The following is a 22,441-nucleotide window of genomic DNA, read 5'->3' as shown; positions in this document are numbered from 1 at the left end:
AAAATCTATTGAGAAGTTTTTTTTTAAATTAAAAAAAATCATTTTACTTCTTAGCATGATTAAAGGTGTATGAATGTCATCAGGGGAATATTTTTAGAATTTATTTGAAAAGAAAAAATAAATTTTATCTAACATTGTAGTCTTTCACATGGTATGCATAAAAAATATAATATTATTGAATTTATTCGTAAATGTTCTTTTTTAAAAAGAAAGACAATATGTAAAAAACCAAAAATTTAAATTTTGACGAAAAAAATTGAAAAGTTCGCTGAAATTGAATTTTTAAATATCTTTCTATTCACGAAAAGCAAATCGGCTATTTTTTGCGATTAAACGATTAGTGCAAGGCATTTTTGGCGAGTAACGCAGCGACATAAATATCGAAAACAATTTTGGCGAATTTCGAGCATTCGCGCGCTCAGTGTCTTTCGAACGAGTCAAGGAAAAACATCTCAGCTCTCCCATGATGCTTTGCGCGCAACCCATGCTTTTCGCGCCCAGCGTTCACCACTTTTCACAATTCAGCTTTTGGCGTTGTGAACATGGCGGTCGCTCAGGCAGTTCAAGCTGTTGTTCCAGTGCAACCAACAAATGTTGTAGTCACCCAACATGAAGTATATAATCCTCATGCCACGATTGAACAGTTGGGTTCAATTATTCCTGTTCAACCGGACGATACAGGACCTCCTGCGATTAAAAAAGCTCGTGAATCCACAGGAAAATGGAAAGGATATGATAGCAAAAGAGTTTTCAAGAAAGAATGGGAAGAGAGATACGGTAAGTGTGTTTGCCGCTCTTTTGGCGAGATCGATGTCGTTTCAGCATTATGGCGGCCGCTCAGGCTTTCGGGCGACGCCCAGGACGCCAATCTTTAAGGTAACACTAAAATTACGCCAAATGAAGAACTTGATAGCAGAAAATGAATGCTGTCGAGTGTGTCTTCGTTGACCATAGCTAGGGGACATTTAAATATATTGTTTTAAAATTAAAGTGTTTCATATAGTGCTCATCTAGTTTTAGATAAAATGGCGTCATCTTTGTGTCGAGTTGGAAATTCTGTAGCTGTGTCTTATTTGTGTGGATATGTGAATTGCAGCTTACTTCTGAATTCAGTAGCTTATGGCCTATTATTTCATATGATGTAACGAATTTCATTTTTGTTTATAATCTAATGACAATTTTTACCTCTTAAATAACAGTAGATTGATGAATTAGGGTAAAATATTTTTTATCAAGGTTGTTCAAATTTTCCAACAGAATTAGACCTTAGGCCTAATAGACACAAAAAAAAATTCTACTTATACACTTAATACATACATACAAAATGCTAGTTGCGCGATATATTCCTTTATTTTTTATTATGTTACGAATTAAAAATGTAGTATTCTTCAGGGTTTCGAATCGTAATACACGGTGTTTGCAGTGGTAATTAGCTAGAAATGACCCTTAATTTATTTTTACTTTTTTCTTTCTTTGCTTATCTAAATGTTGGTTTTATAATTAAATTAACTTAGAGTTTATAGTTCATTCGGTTGTTACTTATTTAATGTCGAATTCTAACTATAAAAAATTTTACACATTAAAAAGTTATTTAAAAATAAACATTTTATGTTCAGTAAAAGAATTTGTTGTGAATTTAACAGTATAAAATATAGTTTAATGAAAGACTTTATTAAAACATGTTTTGCGACTTTTATTTCTTAAAACTTGGAAATATTTTTATGTGGAAATTTTTTTCTGTAATTTGATCTTTGAAAATAAATGGAATGAATTTTGTATAATTAATCAAAATAAAATTAAAAATTCTATTAAATTTATTAATTAAGTTTTTGATGACTGCATTAGATTGAATGTACTAAGTAGTGATTAATGTTACAAAATATCAAAGTTTTGGATAAGACATTTTTCTGTACTTTGTTTAATAACAAATTAAATAAATTCTTAATGAATCATATTTAAGTGCAAATTTTGCCACCATTATTATCCAGAAAGATGTGCAGTGTTCTAAAGTTTTTTCTGAAATGTTGCCAACTCTAATTATCAAAATATTTAGATTACTCATCTAATATGTGGAATAGTTTTCTAGAAGAATTTATTTAAAAATTTATATATGTGCTTTTATTATTTGTCTGCAATATCACAATTTTCATTTTTTTTATTTATATAGTTTGAAAATTTATTTCTATAGTTGATAATTTCTTTAAAAATTATTCATGGAGAGTATTGTATTCATTATACATTAAATTTAACTCATAGTTTATTTATTCCATTTTTCTCATTTTCAGTTCAGGAATTCACTCACTAATAAAATATGATGGAACAATTTTAATATCAGTTCTAAGAATTTAAATATATGCATAAAAAAATCAAAGTGTATGTGAAATATGGATATGTTCTATTTTATTTCTGTAAAATTTAGCATAGGAATGAATAAGATCTTTTAATTTTATTTTGCTAAATAGTACTTATAACTGCAGTTATAATTAATATAAAATTATTTCTTTCAAAAACATTTTTCAGAGTAAAAGATAAAATTAGATTGACATTAATTTATACACACACACACACATACATTCTATGTATGGAATTTACATTTTCAGAGTATGAAAATATAATATAGAGGGCAATATAGTATTTTTTTGATTCAATGAATGATTTTGTGTATTCATTGACATTAAGATTTCATACTTGAATTCCATTTTTTTGTCACAATAGGATATTTTAAAAAATTATGTTTTTAAAATATTTTACTTTTAAATTCATCTCTGGACATACATAATAAAATCAGTTATATATATAAAAAAAGCTAATGAAATTGAAAGTATATTTTGTAGCTTTACTTTCATTCAACTTAATATGCAAATAAATAAAATTACATCATTAGCTTAAGATATTGCAGACAAATACATCTTAAGATTACTGTACTCTTATATATTTTATATCAAAGGTATTATAATCAGTATTTATTTTCCTGTGTATCACCAGTCCCTTTTTTAACATCTTATCTTATAAAATAACTAAACTTAAAGCTTATCAATTTCTTGTCACCATTCATATGTTAACCAGGACTTTTATTTCTCTGTTTATCTATTTATAAGTTATGCTATTGATTCAAACTATTCATATTTAAAAAATAAGTTCAATTCATATATTTTAATTTTTCCCCCAAAAAACCTTTGTTTGTACTAGTATACTAATAGAACTCAAAAATTAACTTCCTTTCCTACTGACTATTTTAATTTGCAGGACTAATGGCTTATCCAGATTTTTTGTTTCAAAATAAACACTTAAAATTTTTTATTTTGATTGTTGTTTTGTCTTTTATTCAATTATAGAATGCTTATAAAATATGTTTGAATCATTCAGATACCTTAATATTACCCATGTATGAACTACTATCCCGTAAATAATTTATAGAATATTCTCATGAGAACTTATCACGACACATAATAAGATGTTCTCTTGTCATTCATTGGTTGATACAGTTTATAAGTTTGTTGATTCTGTGATCAGAGTATATCAGTGCTTCAGCTTCTAAAAGACTAGTTATAATTGGAAATGTAACATGCTGATGATATTTTTGTCATTTGTAATTTTAAAATTATTAAACTTTAGAAGGCTTATTGTATCCAAGGTAAGCATTATTTGTTAGTATTATTTGCAATAAAAAAATGACTGATAAAGAGAACAAATTTCAGGGTATTCACAAATCCAGGAGAACAATATATGGATTATATATAAAATGTCAAGAGCTGTTGAGCATATTCATGAAAATCTTGTGTTATTAATATAGACCATGTTAATCTGACCTAGTAGTAATTCGGTTTTGGTAAAGTAATTGGGACCTTTTTATTGCTAATAGTTCTGATTTCTGAGAATTTTTCACCTTCTGGTTTACTGTCATGGAAATAAGTTTTTGTTGCATCTAATTTCATAACTTTCATTTACTGTTTATTTATATTTATATAATTTTAATATGCTTTTCATTTCTTTTATTCTGCAGTGTATTATTTTTTTACTTTTTAACAACTGTATTGCTAATTAACTAGCAAACATTTTGATTTCATATGAAATAGCAAGATGTCATATATCGTCCTCCGAGAGTTGTCTTTTAGTAATGTATTTAAGAAACAAAAATTAATGGGAGATATTTATTGCAATGAATTCTGAATTGTTAATGATTGGAAATGTATAAAATGAAAGTGAAAAAAAAAGTATAAGAATAAGATTTTATTAGTGCTAAAAATTTTAAAATGATATGAAGGTAAAGAAAATTGATAAGCAAATGCTGAAAGTCATGATAAGGATAGTAAGGTTAACTGTAATACTTGAACTCAAAAATGGTTAACCTCCATAATCTTGGAAATGTTGAAAAAAATGGCATAAGAAGAATAATCTAAACATTTGTTTAAAAAGGAGTTAAAATTTAATTTTGACTTAAATTCACTTGCAGTATTCTCAGTCTTTTAAGGTTTTTATTTTGACCTTTTAATTAAATTTGGAAAAAAAAATACAATTTTTAAAAAATGCTAATATAAGAGCTAGCTACATTAAAAAAAAAAAAAAAAAAAAAAAAACTATATATTGGCCATAAAATAACTACTTGTTTAGACACATCTACAGAAATGTAATAAATGAAACTAAATTTTATAATTAGTTTATAGATGGTATGAAAAAATGAATTCCACTCACACATATATACAAAAAAAAAAAGAATAAAAGTAACTGATAAGATAGATTTTAATATTTTAGGAACTGAAAATAAGTCAATAATTAAAGAAAATAATAAATATAAAACACACTTGAAAATGGTGCGAAGTTTCATTAATATTGAAGTGAAGAAAATGCACATGCAGAAAAGAATGACATATAGAAGAAAAATTAAAAAAATAATCTTATCAATTAACACTGAGGATTCCTGGAAGCAATTATGACAATTGGAACTTTTAAAAAATTTTAAAGCATTTAAATTATTATCATTTTATCAGTATTTGCTTCTAGCTAAATACTGTAAGTTTTATTTTAATTATTGTATATTTCATAAATAGTTTAATATTTAAAAAGCTATAACTTTTTATAAAAAGCACCACATTTTTAGTTGAGAATCTTCTATTGACAAAATTAGTTACCTCAAACTGTTGCAATTATTATTACTTAAATAATTGCTAAAAATTTACATTTATTATTTCTTTTAGAAGATGAAGCAACAGTTTATTAAGTTGCCTGAAAAACTTCTTTATCAATTAATACTACTTGTATATTAACCTCAAGCCAGTGATTAATTGATAAAAGCAAATTGTGAAACATGACACACTGATAGGGTTTGTTAAATGATTAGGTAAAAGGTAAATTAGTTTAAATGGGAGGTCTTAATAATTTAGAGGTGCAACGGTTTATCAGCCAAATCTTAAGTAATAATTGTGCCATTGTAACATCTGTATTATCTATATGATAAAGGTTAATAATATGGAGAAGTGGAAACAACTTTAAAAATAATTCTTTAGCCTTGGGATCATTAACAATTTCTAATAAATAATAGATTTTTCTTAATCTGTTATTTTATTTGGATTGGGGGGTTTCTGAGGTATAATTTTAAATTTAAGAAATAGGGAATTAAACTAAAACTTATTTATTTAGAGAACTAAATTCTATAATTTTCTGAATACCTGCAAGTGCATTTTTTAAAATATATAAATAGTAGAATTGATATATCGTACAAATAGTTCTTAAAGAATTTAGTAATTTCAATGTTTTAAAAAGAAAATGATTCACTTAAGTTTGACATAACATTTGATTATATCATATTTATTTTACCTTTTTTTCTTATTTTTAGTTTTTTCTACGAAAATATTTTTTAATGCAGTGTTTTAATTGAGTATATGCTTAATATTTTTTTTTAAAGCAAAAATAAAGATATGTTTTTTTTTCTTTCAATAGCATGGGTTTCCGCTGTTCCCGAGGATCCAACTCTTGCATATTGCAAAATATGTGGCAAAAAAATAAGAGCTCACAAGGGAGATATAGAAAAACATCAAAAAACAAAGCGACATTTAAAGAAACAAACCACATCCGACATATTAGCTGACTTGATACCTATTTCTTGTGGTGAGTAATAACATAGGAAGCTTTAAAACAGTGGAGTTATTAGCTACTTTATTAACAGTTGTTAGCTGTGTTTATTTTTGTTTTTTCTAGTTTTAAGATATTGAAAATTTTTTAATGGAAAGCCACAATGGTTAATTAATTTATAAGATCCTTCTACTTTTTTTTAATTCAAACATTTAAACTTTTTTTTCTTCTGTAAACATTTTTTATTTTATGAAATTACGGATATATGTGAATATTTGTAAAAAGTACTTTAACAGTAATGATCTTGATTGTTTTTCTACCATTTTGTATTGGTATTTTCTAAAAATGAAAAACAAAATAAATAGATGATTTTATTTAACTTAGAATTCTCCTTAATTACTTGGAATTATTCCAAAAAAATTACAAAATTAAATTTTAAATATGTAAATAAAATTCAGCTGCGTTTACAGATAAATAATAATCAAATTTGATTGTGTAGCATGAAACAAAATGTAGAAGTTTTTGGTGCTTGTATATTAATTGTTGGCACTGGCAAAGTTTTGACTTAACTGCATACCTTTGACAAACTTTAAATGTAACTAAATATCATTGGCAAAACAGAATCAATAGATTAATATGACATTTTTGACGATTAATCACTGCTATGTGATTGATGCACAAGTACCATTTTTTTGTGCATCTATATTTGGTGTTTTGTTTCTTATCTGATAAATTAGTAATATCATATCTGCTATGATTAAGAGTGATCTGAGTGTACTGTTCCTTCAACTCTGAATGAAAACTTTCCTTTTAATATAAAAAATTTCTCTTTTATATGTATATTGTTCTGTATTTTAATTGTATTACTGGCTAGCTGCCTTTGGCGACAAATATTGGAATACTTAGTAATTCAATAAAAATTTCAATTGTTTCCTTAGCAAAATAGTTTAAAACTTCAAATTCTGATATACATATAATTTATACTATTCTAGAAAGGTTACACTAATCTGTTCATTGTGTTGTTCATTTTTTTTTTTTTGTCATATCCTTATATGTCTAATTATATTACAGGAAAGAGCAGCAGTGTTTCAAACTAGCCACTTAATTTTTTTTCCATCATTGCTTGATTGTGAACTTAAACATAAATTTTAAATATAACCAAATGTCAAATATTTATTAAAAGCTTACCTTGTACTGAAATCTATTCAACATGAAGAAGTAAGCCTACTCTTTATATCTTGATCACAATAATAGAAAAAAAAAAAGTCGGGATTAGCAACAATATGAACTAAGAATTTTACTTTGACAATGAAATATTTTGTTGGAAAATATTATTAAAATATTTTTAAAAAGTGAATGGAAAATAAAAAGAAAAATCATATGAAAAAATTTTCAAATTGTTGAAAAGACAATTTTTTTAAATTTTTTAAGATGCTGCAAAAGTACTTTTGGAAGAAATTATGAAAAAGCACCAAAATTTTGCTTAATTTTTAATTAGAATTAAAAATGGCTCTAAAGTGAACATTCCCATTCTACAAGATATAAATGTGCAATTTCGGTCGTTCTTAGTTGAGCAGTTTGGCTTGCAAGGTGCAAAAAATGGAGAAAAAAAGTTTAAGAAATTTATTTTTAATTGTTCAAAAATGACTTTCTTATTGATATAATGGACAGAAACTTCTGTAAATCATAAATTTTGTAGCAAGAAATTATAAAGCAGAAATTCTTAAAAAACAACAACAACAACAAAAAAAACACAGAATAAATTTAAGCAAAAAACTAGTGTTCAAAGGAAGTTGCAGGGCAAAAAAGAAAAAAGTTATCTAGCAAAGCTGTTAAATTACGGAGAAATATTTATCTTCAATAAGGTCCTAAATGCTTTCATATCCAAATCTTGTAAACAAAATAAGACTTTGTTGTGCCAATGCGATTGATGCTTACAAATTATGAAATGTTGAGTCATGTCAGTGAAAGACCTGCAAAACACACACACAACAAAGCCTGTAATATGTCTGAGATATGCCACAAAGGTTTATTGATCATTGTTAGAATATGCTAGTAAAGTATGTTTACAATGAAGCATCAGCTTTTCTTTGAAATTTGTTGTTCTATATATATTTAAACTTAACCTGGACAATATACTTAATATGTCTTGGGAAAATCATCTTATTGATTTCTTTCTTTCATAAATCTTTTGAAATTAATAAAAGAATACAATTAAATTGTAGATTTGATAATTTTTTCTGCACATTCATTGATTGTTTAATTAATACTTTTTGCAAATTTTCCACTTATTTATTGTTTCATGTTGTTTTTTTGTATTTCCTCTTTTTTTGCCTTTTTGGTCAATAGCATTTTGGATGGGAGATATGTACTCTTGTTCTAGGAAGTTCTTGTTCTAAGCTGTCTATTATTTTTGTGATCAGAAAGAGACTTGGAATATCTGGTTCTTCAATTTTTAATGTATGATATGAATTTGGATTAAGTTGCTCTTTTCTCCCTTTCTTCTATGTAACCAATAAATTACATTTAAATTGAAATGATTAAAATTTGGAATAACATGTTTCTTATAGATTGATTTGTTATTCCATCTTAAAATGTTTATGTTATACAGTTTAACAAATTTATTTCATATAAATGTTATAATGCTATTCATTATAGAAGTAAATTTTTTTTCTCTCTTCCATCTCGTTTACATATTAAACTTGATAAAACTAATATATGATAAACTTGGTTTGTATGGTTTCATCTTTTCAAAATGGCAATCTATTGCTTCTGTTTAACTTGGCTTATTTATCTGACTTAATGTATTAGTTAGTGAGCTGAGTGAATGAATTACGTAAATTTCATTGGTACAAGGAAGATACAAAGTTTTGTTATTGTGTCTTATTATTCATTTTCTCTTCTGAATTAGCTTTTTTTCTTCTTTTGTACTTTTATCTCGTCTGAAGTCTAAAAAAACATTACGATTATTGTAATGCATGCAAAATTGCTACAATTCTTTTAAATGTTAGTGTTCATCTCTTTTTCAAGAAAGATTTCTTTATCCATTAGAATTTTTATGTATTGAATAAAGGACATTGTTAGAATGAAATTGTATACCTTTACTATGTAGAAAAACCTAATTCGGTTTGTATTTCTGTAGATATGTAATTGTTTTTTTTTTATCTTTATTGACAGTTTTTATAATTTAAAAATATAATAGAAATTATCACTACATTATTGATGTTTAAAGAGTTATATTACACTCTCCAATTCTTTTTAAAAGTGTTTTTGCTGACTGAGGATCCTTTCTTTTTTCAATTTCTTACATGATGCTGATTTATCTTACATGATGCTGACTTTAAGTAGCAATGTATTGAAATAGCCCAAAGAAATTTTTTAATGTAATTATAAATTACCAGAATTTTATGATTTTGAAGTATTTTGTAAAGGCCTTTTTTTGTCCTCTTTTTATTGAAGGTATCTTTATGAAATAATAATTTTAATTTAAATCGAGTTTTAAATTATCACAAGTAAAAACTGTATGTATGTTTAATTTTTCTTCAAATGTGTACATTGTAAAATGACTTTTTGGTGATCAAATAGTTTCAAACTTTTCTTACTAACCAGTCTTTCTTGGATTTTGAAATTTAACTTATTTCATTTGGAGTATATGTGAATTGATGAAAGACATAAAAATAGATATAACTAAAGCAAGGCAAAGTGTTTTTGTTTGATTCAAGTATTATAATTTTAGAGGGGGTTCCTCATCAAATGAATGTTCCGGGTCTCATCCCAGCAATCTCGGGCCCCGAAGGTGCTCCATCTTATCGTAAGTTACATTGAATTTTGAAATGAATATTCACTGGGCAAATTTCTCAGAAAACATAAAAGAATTCTTTATTACCATGCATTGAAATCTGGACCTATATTAAAAAGAGCTGAGCAGAAACAATAATAAAATGAAGAAATTGCTATGATTTTAAAATTTTGAAAGTCAACAGAAAGGTTTTATTATTTTTATGTGAGAAAACAATGTTGTAAATTTGAAAAGACGAGAAATATTAATAATAGTCATGAAAGTTTTTATTTGGAAAAAAAAATTCATTGTAACTTCCATAGATGAGAGGACTAGGATTCTTTGGTCAGTTAAATTTAGAAAATTAACAAAAATACATGATCTAGTTTGAGTTTAAATTGCCTCAGGTCTATTATTCTAAGTTTAGTTTTTCTTTTATAAATATTTTTGAACTTAAAAAGCATTATCGTCTTTTTTTTTCTATTCTAATCGTCTTTACTTGCTGTATTTCTTTCATTTTGGTTGTTTCTAAGATTTTCTGTGAACAGTTCTGTTAATTTTTCATAGTATTTTAATTTTCCTTATTCATCTGCAGTATATCAACCTTTGTGATACTGAAAGTCAGGCCAAGTGGATTTCACTTCTTGTTATTGCTGATTGGAATTTGCATTTTTTAGCCTTTATTTATCATAAAACATTCAAAAGTTTGTTATTCATAACAAACTTTTTTAGAAAAAAATATGGATTTATAGCTTAAGAGTTAAATTTTTTTCCTCATATTTAAGAAGTTCTTTTGCTATTAATAATAAAAAAACACCTTTTAAAGTATTAACTAGGCATGGCTATTTTGTTTTACTTCAGTTTCTAGATATTTCTAATCCAATAGTTTTAAACTTCTACAATTGTTCGTAATGAATCAGAATTAATTAAAAAAAATGATTTCTAAATAAAACATTCTTTTATTAATGTTTTTGTAAAATGTATGTACATCTTTTTTAATTACATTTTTTTTCATTGATATGCCAATAAATATTTCGTAAACCAGTTGATGAATGAAAAGTAAACCTTAGTTATACTTTTTTTAATGTTATTTGATTCGTATAGAAATTATGAACTAGTTTTTTTCTTTTGAAATTATAAATTTCAAATATATCTTTCATTAATAAATTAAATAAATTAAATAATATCAAGCTAGTAATCAAGTTAAAGCATAGTGAATTATTAGTTATTTGAAAGTAAAATTTTTTTTTTCAGATTTTGAAGAAATTTTATTCATTGTTTTTAAAAGTTTACCTATTTTTTAGGATTACATATAGTATTAATGGGCTTCAATAAAAATTGAATACTTAATTATAATGCTTTGTGTTTGAATAAGTGAATCAAGTACTTGACTTCCCTGATGATTATTCAGTGGTTTGTGAAATACATCTTGAACTTTTGAACTATGAACATTTAGTTGTTATTTATATCATTAGAGACAATAAATCATATTGCTGAAAAAAAAAAAAACATTTTTACTGTTGGTTTTGTAATTTTTTTTAACAATTTCGTTTTTCTGTATTTTTTCTAGTTTCCTTTTTAACCTTAATTTAATTTTTATGAATTTCATATTATAGTAACAATAATAAAAGAATGGAAGAGAAACTTACATTTTACTTTGGAAATTCCAAATTATATTTTACTTTAGTGAGTAATCTGTTGATAAATTGGTAATTTTTCAAAAAATTGTAAATAATATATAAACAATTGTGAGAAACAACAAACTTGTTATAAAAATGTAAAGAAAGTTTTTCATATCTTAAAAAATAATTTAATTAAAAATGTAGGCTATGTAGATTGTTATCATAGTTTTATAATATATGTAGTCTATATTTTTAAAAATAATTCTAAACCCAAATCCTGTGTCCCCTGCTTTAAAAATTGTAATTAAAAATCATTCTCTTTTTACAAAAAGTGGTTAATAAATCCAATTTTAATAAAAGTATGAATGAAATTTTTAAAACCCCAATTTTAATTGTTGTTAATATTAACTTAATGATAATTATTTGAGATAAGTTGTCACTTCCAGATAGCCTCTTTTATTATTATTATTATTATTATTATTATTATTATTATGCAATCCTTTAACAAACAGTATTAATGATTAATTTTTCTGAAGTTAAGAATTTCAAAAATAAATTGATTTATTCTTAGTTGCATGGAAAGAAGGAAGTGCTGTGTGATTCTTTTTCTTTTGAGAGAGAAATGGTAGTCAGTTATTGGTCCTAGAATTTTGGAAACATTTTTCTGAGTAAGAAAGACAATTTCAACAACCTTAAAATCACCATGAATATTAAGCATGGTGATCTGTGACAATATTTTGTCATTTTGTTTTTGGCTTTCAGTTTTAGTTTCATGCTTGTGAATTTTCTTACTCAACAAAAAGTGAATATTTTTGGAATTTTTTTCTTGTAATACTTAACATTTGATTAAATCTTAAAATGTTTCTTTTTGCATTTTTGAAATAGTATATATGCTAATTGATAAAGATTGCTTGTTTCATATCTGTTATGAAATTATGATGGTTTGAAACATATATGTAGAACATATTGTTTTTTTTTTTTTTTTTTTTTTATTTTTTTTTTTTACTTTATTATTCAAAAACTCAGCCTAAATAACAATGACATTCATATAATTTGAAGTCTTTCCTTGTAGTTTTTAATGAATAACAATGTATTTAATATTTGTGTTTTTTAATTGGTACTTTATTTCATTTCAGAGAACTTAGATGGTACTAAAAACAATGACATTGAAAGCAATGGAGATGCAAGAGTTGTACCCCCGACAGCACAAGTAAGTTGTAATAATTCCTTGTTTCATGTATTTTTTTTATTATCAGAAATTTCTAATACCACAGTCACAAAATATAATTACTTGTTAAGAGTATAGATAATCTATTTTTATTTTTGTATGGATACTTGCACAATTATTTACTGTATGTTTATTTCTGTCATTTTTTTAAAAATATCTTTTTTTAATAATAAATGTATTTGCTTATTTTGTCATGCAATTGATATTTCATTGCTTATTTAATACTGTTTAGTATGTGTTTTGCTTAACTGTTTAAAGAGAGGTGAAAGGAATAAAATTTTTACAAATGTTATGTTATTGGTTGAAAATATAAATCAAAGAAAGTAAGATTATAAAATATTGGTATATAAAACCGAATTGATTTATTATTTCTTATTTATCTAGAAAAAGACATTGACTTTTGTAATTTAACATAATTGTACGCTTTTAATATTTTTAAAAGCAGCTCTGTTGATTTCTATGAACTAAAGTAATTATTCAAAGTATCTGATTAGAATTGTAGTTTCCAAGCTTAACGTCAGTTTTTCTTATGCCAGGGCCATTAATGCTAGAAATATTGTTTGCAATTTTGAAATTATGATTGAAAGTAAAATTATTTCATGCTGTTTAAAAGTTTTTTGTAGCTATCAAATTAGAATGCTTTAAAAAATTGATTAATTTTTTCCCATATAAATTTATAATAACTTATGTTTTCCAGTTAACGAATTATTTTATAGGATAACCTTTATTTTTAAATACTGAGTGCATAAATCATACTTTTGTGATGTAATTATTTCTGTTATCAAAAAAATTTTGTACGCTGAAAAGTTAAACAATTTTTTTTTATGAATACCTGTACAAGGTAAAGATAAAAAAGAAAGAAAGTTACAACGACAATTAGAAAATTGAAATGTTGAAATATTAATGCAACAAAATTTGTTGTATGAAACCCAATGCTCTACTCTCAGTACGAAACTCATAAGCTGTATGAGCTAGTGTGGGGTTTTGCTGTTTTCTACTAGTTAAAAGGAATCTATTGTCTTTTTCAAGGAGGTTATGTCATCAGAATGGGTTGATAACTTTGGGTTTAAATATGAAGAATGTATTTTCTATTTTTTAGGCTGTAAAACACAAAGTTGACTAGTGACCATTACTAGTGTTAAACTTTACACTAATAATCCTTAACTAATGTAAATCGTTGAAACAAATTTTAAGTTGTATTATTATTAGCTATGTATTTAAAAATAATTTTTGGATTCAAATTGGAACATTTATTAGGCTGAATTCCATAAGCAATAAGCTGCTTAATTTCAAATTTATTATATTATTATAATTATGTCATTATTAAATTATTATGCTTATAATAATAATTACTAAAATTACATTTTAATTACACAATTTTTATTGCTTCTTATATTTTATCATATACTGAGATGTATAGAAATATATCAAGTAGGTTTCTCTCAGTTCTTTAAAATTCCTTACTGCATTTGAATCTTCAGAAAAGATGAGACCTTAAAAAAAAATATGGGAAAATGATATGTGCATTATTTAATGGGGGAAAAAAACTGACATCAAACAATTAGAATATGGAATGGCTTTTTATTATATGTTGAGAATGCTGAAGAAGGCAAGTTTCTTAAATCTAAATTTGTTGTAAAGTGTAGCAAAGATTCAACCCCTTTTACCATTCTATTAAAAGAACATAATCTATTAAAGAAATGTAGTTTTTGAATGACAAGAATTGTAAATAGCATTTGTATGTTTGATTTTTAAAACAAAGATTTGTATGCTGACATCAGCAGACTTAGTATTGTTTTCTTTAAAAACAGAATGTTAAAAAGTCTTGCTAATCTGAAAATATGAAAAAAATGAAAAAAGGAATATGCGAATTTTTTTATATACTTTCATAAAGATTTAGATAAGTCTCCTCTCAATTGTGTACTTGCTTTGATTTATTTAGATCCATGAGGAATGTCTGGACAAGTCAATTTCTACTGTAATAAGACGAAAACCTTTCAATTTTTGTGAATTATTACAAGTGACTATAAGAAAAAGATATGATTCTATTTTTCTGGAATTCAATAACTTTTTAAATGTGACTTGAAAGTTTTCTAATCAGAAATTGTGTAGGTGAATTTTAATAATACTATTCTATGTCTAGGACATAGTTGAAAGAAAATTTTTCTTCAATAATAATAATAATAATAATAATAATAAAAATAAAAATCTTGTTTGAAGAAAAAAGTTGTTTAGAAGAATGAGTAAAAAAAAAAAAAAAAAAAAAAAAAGTAAAGTGGATAAATTTTGAAATTATAAAATAAATTGTATGTAAAAAATGTCCATAAATACGAAGCATGGAACTAAAAATGGATGAACAAAGATAAGTATTAAAAGATTGAAAAGAATATGAAACGGAAATGCAGTGCAGATGAATTAAACAATAAAAAAAATAAAAAAGGCTGATAATAAAAAAAGACTATTTTTACTGTAGGAGTCTTAAAAAAATAGAAAATAGAGATTTACAATGTCTAGTGGATTTGCATTGCAATGTAAAATAAGAATTTAAAATATTTAAACGATGCATTGCTACCATTTCATTTGCTTAAAAATAAATGTTAATTAATTTGTATCTGTTTCCTGCATCTTCCTTTTTATTTTGCCAAGCTCTAATGAAAAGGAAGTTTTAGAGCTCCTTTTTGGGTTTTATTTTTGAAATGAACTTCCTACAATACATATTTTGAAATTAGCATATTTTAGTAACTTTGTAATGATAAATGTTGAAAGCTGTTTTGATCTCAAAATCTGGTTTGAATAGTAAAATTTATGTTTATTGAAAACAAGATGAGCTTAACAGATGCCCTTAATATTCTTCATTTGCAAGAAAATAATGGTGTATTTGAATTTTAATGATTCAAATATTTGGTATAAATTTACCATTTGCATTTTTATACCTGAAATATGTAATTTTGTAGTCTGAATTTTCTAAGAAAAGGAATTGAAAAGCCTGTCTGAATTATTTTTCTTCTACAAGAATGCAGCCCTAATTGAAACAAAGGTTTAAAAAAAATTTAATTAATGAGTGACATACTGAAGAGGATCCCAATATATTAAAAATAACCTGAATGTTTTTGGACCAAAAATAAATTTGATGGCTTTATTTATCTGATATTCTAATATGCAGATTTTGATAATTTGCTTGATGTGATTTTGCTAGTTGTTTACTATTTTTTTTAAACACAGACAATCAATGTTATTGGTGCACTGTTATTTTTATCAGGTAGCATTAGAGTTGAATTAAAATGAGTTAAAGATACTATTGATTAATCCTGGAATGATGTGTTGAATTGTAAAATTTTTTCACAGCAGCAGTTTCTAGGACTGTAATATTCAATAAACATTATGTAAATAACAGTGTATCTTGCATTTGTTCATAAATAAAGTAGTTGAAACCAAAAATTATTGCTCAATTTTTACATCAATTTTGAGGATTAAAAATACAATGTTTACTGAACTTTTCAAGGTATATTAAAGTTAACTGGTGAATTTTGTACTTTTCATACTTATGAGGACTAAGTGTAATGATTTTGATAAAATATATGTAAATTATAGAAAAACATTTTGCTTAGTATACATAATATCAACATATTAAAAAATGGTGTTTGGGAATAAGCACAAATTTTTATGTGTAATGATTTTAAATAAATCTATGTTTCAGAATGTTTTAATTCTATAAAATTATGTATCGTAAGCATATATGCTTACACAATTATCCAAGTTTTTGCATTTTGTAGCAATAGTTTAAAAAAAAAAAAAAGGAATAAGACCAAAAAATAAGTAATAAATTAAATAATAGAAGGGGCTCAATTTTTATTCTAATCTGAATATAATGAAGCGATTGAATTAACTCTAACAATTGACCGTTTTATTGAAGTAACCAACACAGACTTAGAAATTGATTAGGTTAGTCAGATATAAAGGATATGTTGAAAAGAAGAATATCTCTCTATATAAAATAAAGCAAAATATTATGATTGCAAGCAAAATATGTAAATATGCATATTACAGGTTTGTTATGGATAATCTGAAATGTACATATCTAGACAGCCTAAAACAGTATTCATTACAGTACATATATATTCTCTAAGCTTAGTTACCATTCTGAGCAATAATGAGGCCAAACATACTGCTCAGATTAGTAAAGGTATTTACTTTAATCAGATTTCTAGTTACTTGATTCTAATAGAGATGAATTCATTTGTCAGCTCCAAATCAGTATCACTAGAAATGAAGAAATATAAGCTTTTGTTTTTCATACATAGAAAAAGTTTTGGCAGAATGGTTCATAGTTATGAAAATCAGAATTATTTTGAAAGGTGCTTATTTTGCAAAATGTTTTCTTTATTTGCTTTGATCCTAGTTAAACTTAATAGAAATAAATTCTTTATTAATCAGTACTAATAATAAAGGTAAATATGGAGTGTGTGCTGATCATTTGACCTACAGCTGCAACATGAGGAGTATATATGTATAATTTAGAGGAAAGAAATGTTCATCTCAAAGTGATTTTTTTTAAAATTTTAATTAAAAATTAAGTGCAATTTTGGAGTTTTCTTATAATTATTTCCCCCCCCCCCCAAAAAAAAGTACAAAAAAGAATTTTTGTGCTTTTTCAAAATTTAAATTGTCTTTTTAAACACACCAGTTTAATAGTTGTGAATTTTTCCTGAATTTTAGTAATTTTGAAAAATATTTTTCTTAATTTCCAACAAATTGCCTTGAAATTCAAACCATTTTCATTGTTTCATTAAATACTTATTGTATGATTTTATTCCATATGTTAAAGAAGAATAATTTTATTTAAATCTGTGTAGTTATGAAATAAAAGAAAATATAATTTTTTTAATAAGCATACTGCAAATTTTAGTAGATATAAATTGTCCATTTATAATTTAAATAGAGCAATGATAATATATAATTAATCTCCATAAAAAGCATTCATGTGCAAGATAAACATAACATATGAAGAACAGTTAAAATAACATATCTTTTTAATATCTGGAAATTTGTGGAGATCATGGAGCATAAAGTTATACCTACAATTGAATTAAAATTAAATATAATCAATATCTTGCACAAACTGGTTGGTCACCAAAGACAACTAGTTTATAATAAAGATAAAATTTTTTAACTGTGACAAAATTTGGTGGCCTAATATGTTTCAATTTAATCATGTCTTGCATTGTATATGGATTTATTTTTGTCCCTGTTAATACATTATACTGATAATTTTTAGTCTAATTTTTTCTGATAATTGTGTAGTTTTATTATATGTTAAAAAATGTTTTTTCTCTCGAGGTTCCTGATGGCCAGCAACAAATCATTTACTTTACTGAATCTGCTGTCGATTCAGCTCATCAAGCAGCCAATACTGTGATTGACAAACTGGTTGAGAAATATCATCAAAGAAGACTTGACAACTTAAAAATTGAGCATGAAGCCATCTTGCAACTTTACAAAGATCAATTACTCCTGTCCCAGCGAGAAACTCAGTCTAAAGTGGAAGCAGATGCTGAGAGAGCCCAGTTTGAACGTGAAGAACATGAAGCAAGGTTACGATTTATGCAAGAAGAGCATAATGCTAAACTGAAATCGATTGAAGAGGAACATAATGCAAAATTGAGGGCTATAGAACAAGAATTACTCTTTGCACAGCAGGAGTACGAAAAGAAAATGCGTTTGTTAGATGTTCAGTTATCATCTATAAATAAACTTTAACTTGTTTCAACCATTCCTGATCAGATCCTCAATACGTTATGTAATTTTTACAGAAGATTGACGTTTGCCAATATTTGGTGACATATTTATATTGTACAAAAGTTGCATTTTCCATTACAAATAATGGGGAAAAATATATCACTGGAGCTTAAAGTTTCCTTATAGTTATATACCCTAAAACAGTTTTAATGACAGACACCTTTCCTAAATTCATCATTTTTGGTTAGGATGTTTTTCACATTGCATTTTAAAGAATATTTTGTGTTCCTTTTTTTTTTGCTATCATATGCTGACAAGTTTGTGGATTTTAGAAAAAGCAATAAAGTGTGTTTGGTCTAAGATGTGAATACTTTTAATAATTAGTAGTTCAAATTATCAGCAGTGTTTAGTAATGGTCTGCTTGTTGTATATTCTTATACCATTTATTTGTAAAGTCTAGTATAAAAGAACTACTATTTACTAAAAAGATATGACCTACTGAAATGAAATAACTTCTAATATTGTTTTCTTTGTGTATATATATCTTCTCTTACTCCATTTCTTCTGGCAAGATTCAGCTGAGTTTGCCATTTTAAGTAACTTCATCAGTTTATTTTGATCCTTGCGAGTCAGTGTGTTTTCCTCTAGTAATACTCAATATTGTATTTATATCTTTAACCCTCTGACTTCTGCCTCAAAGGCACAAAATGCTGAGCTTTCTCCCTGTCTAATCCTTTTCTCTTTCAATAGAAAACTAACTGGCTTATAAATAGTTATTAATTTTTTAATAACTATTTAATGTGCAATTATGAGACTGTGGGAGTTCGAAGTCAGAGGGTTAATGGTGCCAAATCAGTATTGAAAGTTCTTGGAGTTCTTGTAATAGTTATTATCTTAAAATTGCATTGGAAAATATAGCATTATTTAAATTTTGTTTTCATTGCTGCAAGTCGGACAATTATAAAACATGGCATTGATTAGAATTTCAAAACAATTTGATTAAATGCTTCTTAATAAAATATAATAATTATTTTGTTTAAAAAAAGGAGGAAATCACTGTTGTTTGATTAGCTTATTTTGCTAGTTGTTTTTATGATTGGAAATCTTCAAGCAGCATGAATAACTTAGGTTAACTTAATGCAAAAATTTGTATTTACCAAGTTTTTGTAAGAGATATTTTAATGTTATTTTTTACTAAATTGGAAGTAATACCTTTGTTATAATATGAAGGAGATAACTTAAAAATTCTGGAATTTGTTTATATTGAGACTTTTTAGTGACCAGGCCTATTATTATATAAAATAGTTTTTTGCATTAAGTTAGCACTCCCACTGTTTCATTGCACAATCTTTCCATTGATATAGGCATTTGCATGTCTATATTAATTATTTTGAAGCCAGTTAGAGTTAGTGAGAGAGAATATTAGGATTAGGCAGGAAAGAAAGCTCAACATTTTGATTTTTTTTTTCATGCCTGCTTGAGGATATCCATCAGAAGTTCTTCTTTTTCAAGTAGTTTCTTCTGTTAAAGTTGTTTGTATTTTGTTAAATCAGTAGTTTATTTTTGAGTGCATATTTTTGGTGCTTCATTTTTCTGATTTTTTAAGGGGGGGGGAGAGGCTTTTTGTATGTAAATTGATTTAGATGCTCATGGAATATATAACATACAGAATCTGCTTTTTTTACTCTGAGTATTTTTTTGTTATCAGAAATTTTCAAGTGACTTTATTTATTAAAAATGTGTAAGATTGTATCTTTTTATCTTGATAGAGTTTTAATTGAATTTTATTTAGTTCCAATATGCAACTGAATACTCTATGTAGTTTAGTTAATGTATAAAGTATTATAGCCATATGAAATTCTGTTGTGAAGATTTAATGTTTTTGAGGGGTTAAAAAAATACTTTTCCAGATTTATAGTTTAAAATGGTTTTGACCTTGACTTTTGTTTTGATATTTCTGACAAAAGATGGTTTCCCCCCTTCTTTTAATGAGTAGTGCCATTCTGATTGTTCCTATACTTTTCAAAACCTTAATATGTTAAATAAAGTGGAGCTTTTGAGGAAATGAGTAATTTACCTCATCTCCTCATTTCAATTTATTTAAAATATTTCTTCTGCATATTGCTATTGATATTTTGTTACATATTTTATGTATACTTTAAAAAATTGTATATAATTATATTTATATTCTTCAATAATTTTCAGTTAAATGCTTCAAGTGTTGAAGAAAAATTATTTCATTCAGCATCGGTAATAAATATTTTATTAAAATTTGACTTTTTTCTCTCCCAAATGTGGTGTTCCATAAACTATGTTTCTGCTATAGAAATATTAAAAATGAATTTATTTAAAATGGTTACAAATTATACAAAAGAGTTTTATATTAATCTGTAGGGCTATTGTTCAAAACATTTGACACTAATTCATATATTATTGTTAAGAATGCCAGAAGATATATGCACTTCAATCACAAGTGATTTCCTGTCATGTAATAACCTGGTTTAACAAAATAAAGCAACTATTTTTTTGCATTGGTTGTGATTCTTATATTGTTCTTTATATTTTTTATAAAGCATTCTTATAAATATTTTGTGTTAACTCAGTCTTATTTAGATGCGTTTTTTTTTTTTTTTTTTTTTTTTTCTGTCCCTAGTTATCTTAGACATTGATATAATATCATCCACTTATTGGTGTCCATCTTCATTTACATTATGAACCAAACATCAATTTACTAGTAATTGTGAGACAAGATGAAGTTATTTAAAAATGTTATACACACTTTAAAGGATTTTTACGACAGTAAATGTCAAAAGATTTCTTTCTTGTCCCTTCCCCCTTCACTTTTACTTGAAAATAATTCAAAAGATGAGAAAATGGCATTTCAACTTAAAGATTAGGTTGAGGATTGTTATATATCATTGAAAATTGTTTAATGGTGTACAAATGCATATTAATTTGTTTGGACAGATAAAAGAAATGCATTTTGTTTAACAATGGAAAGAAAATGTAACTGTTTTATCAATTGAACTCTGAATATTAATAGATTAATTTAAAAATTCAGTGAAATTAGTCTTAAAAAATCTTATTATATTTTAATTTGTGTTGAATATAATAAAATTTCTATGTAATAAAAGCTAAATGTTTTAGGCATCATTATTGTCTTAATTTTTTTGCTCACGCACATTTGATATGTGAATAAAGTATTCTTATAAAAGGAATAATCTGGAGGGTTTTCAGACAAATTTGTGCACTTAATAGCCATGAAATTCGTCATTAAATTGGGGAATTATAAAAATTGTCTTTATTTAATTCTAAATAGTATCATTTGCAAATATTTTTATAATTTTATTATTATTATTTTTTTTTTTTAAATTGCTTCACGTTTTCAGTTTGCATTTCAATTTTTAATGCCTCTAATTCACCAAGTGAAATCATTATCATGAAAGATGAAACATGTAAATTCCTTATTTTTACAAAATTTAGTTTTGTAGTGTTATTTTATGCTATTGCGATTATAATTTTGCTGACATTTATCATGTCTCATGTCTTGCAAGTTTGATGTGATGTACATTTTAATTTGCATCTGGTATTCTTTGGTTATGTTTTATCTTTTTCCTTAACTTTTTGCTCCATTTTACTTTTGTAATTGTTGCCGAAATATCAGTGTAACAATAATGAATTTTTTTAAATGTGGATTTGGAACCTTTTTGAATGATCTCCCATCAGATTTTTTTTTTTTTTTAAACTTATAACAATTATTTTAATAAGTGGTTTCAGTTAAAACTAAATTCAAGCAATATTATTTTAAGACACAAAGATTGTTTCTGATTGAAAATTGCCAATTGATGTGAGGGTTTTGAAGTTTTAGCGTTGCACAAATGAAATTTCTTAGAATAAGAAAAAAATATATATATTTTGTAATTAAATGTATAAATAATGTAAAATATGTTTCAATTTTTCTAATAATCTCTGTGACAAAGAACGAATGAATGAGTGAAAATAATAATT

The 22,441-nt window shown here is 25.4% G+C and overlaps 1 protein-coding gene across 2 annotated transcripts; it reads left to right on the top strand.

The window, feature by feature from the left end:
- Positions 1 to 443: 443 nt before the first annotated feature.
- LOC129963238 (uncharacterized) lies at positions 444 to 20,964 on the top strand. Of its 2 annotated transcripts, XM_056077455.1 has the most exons (5): positions 444 to 777; positions 5,938 to 6,105; positions 9,806 to 9,880; positions 12,606 to 12,679; positions 18,035 to 20,964. In XM_056077455.1, exons 1-5 carry the CDS (start codon positions 543 to 545, stop codon positions 18,452 to 18,454), a joined length of 972 nt encoding a protein of 323 aa, XP_055933430.1. In that variant the 5' UTR covers positions 444 to 542; the 3' UTR covers positions 18,455 to 20,964. The 2 variants fall into 2 exon arrangements, with proteins under 2 accessions (XP_055933430.1, XP_055933431.1); XM_056077456.1 differs by lacking the exon at positions 9,806 to 9,880 and having other exon boundaries at positions 445 to 777.
- The last annotated feature ends 1,477 nt before the right edge of the window (positions 20,965 to 22,441 follow it).

The sequence above is a fragment of the Argiope bruennichi genome, chromosome 3 (assembly GCF_947563725.1).
Source record: "Argiope bruennichi chromosome 3, qqArgBrue1.1, whole genome shotgun sequence".
NCBI lineage: Eukaryota > Metazoa > Arthropoda > Arachnida > Araneae > Araneidae > Argiope > Argiope bruennichi.
The sequence above is the reverse complement of the archived record's forward strand: the minus strand, read 5'-3'. Positions and strand labels throughout refer to the sequence as shown.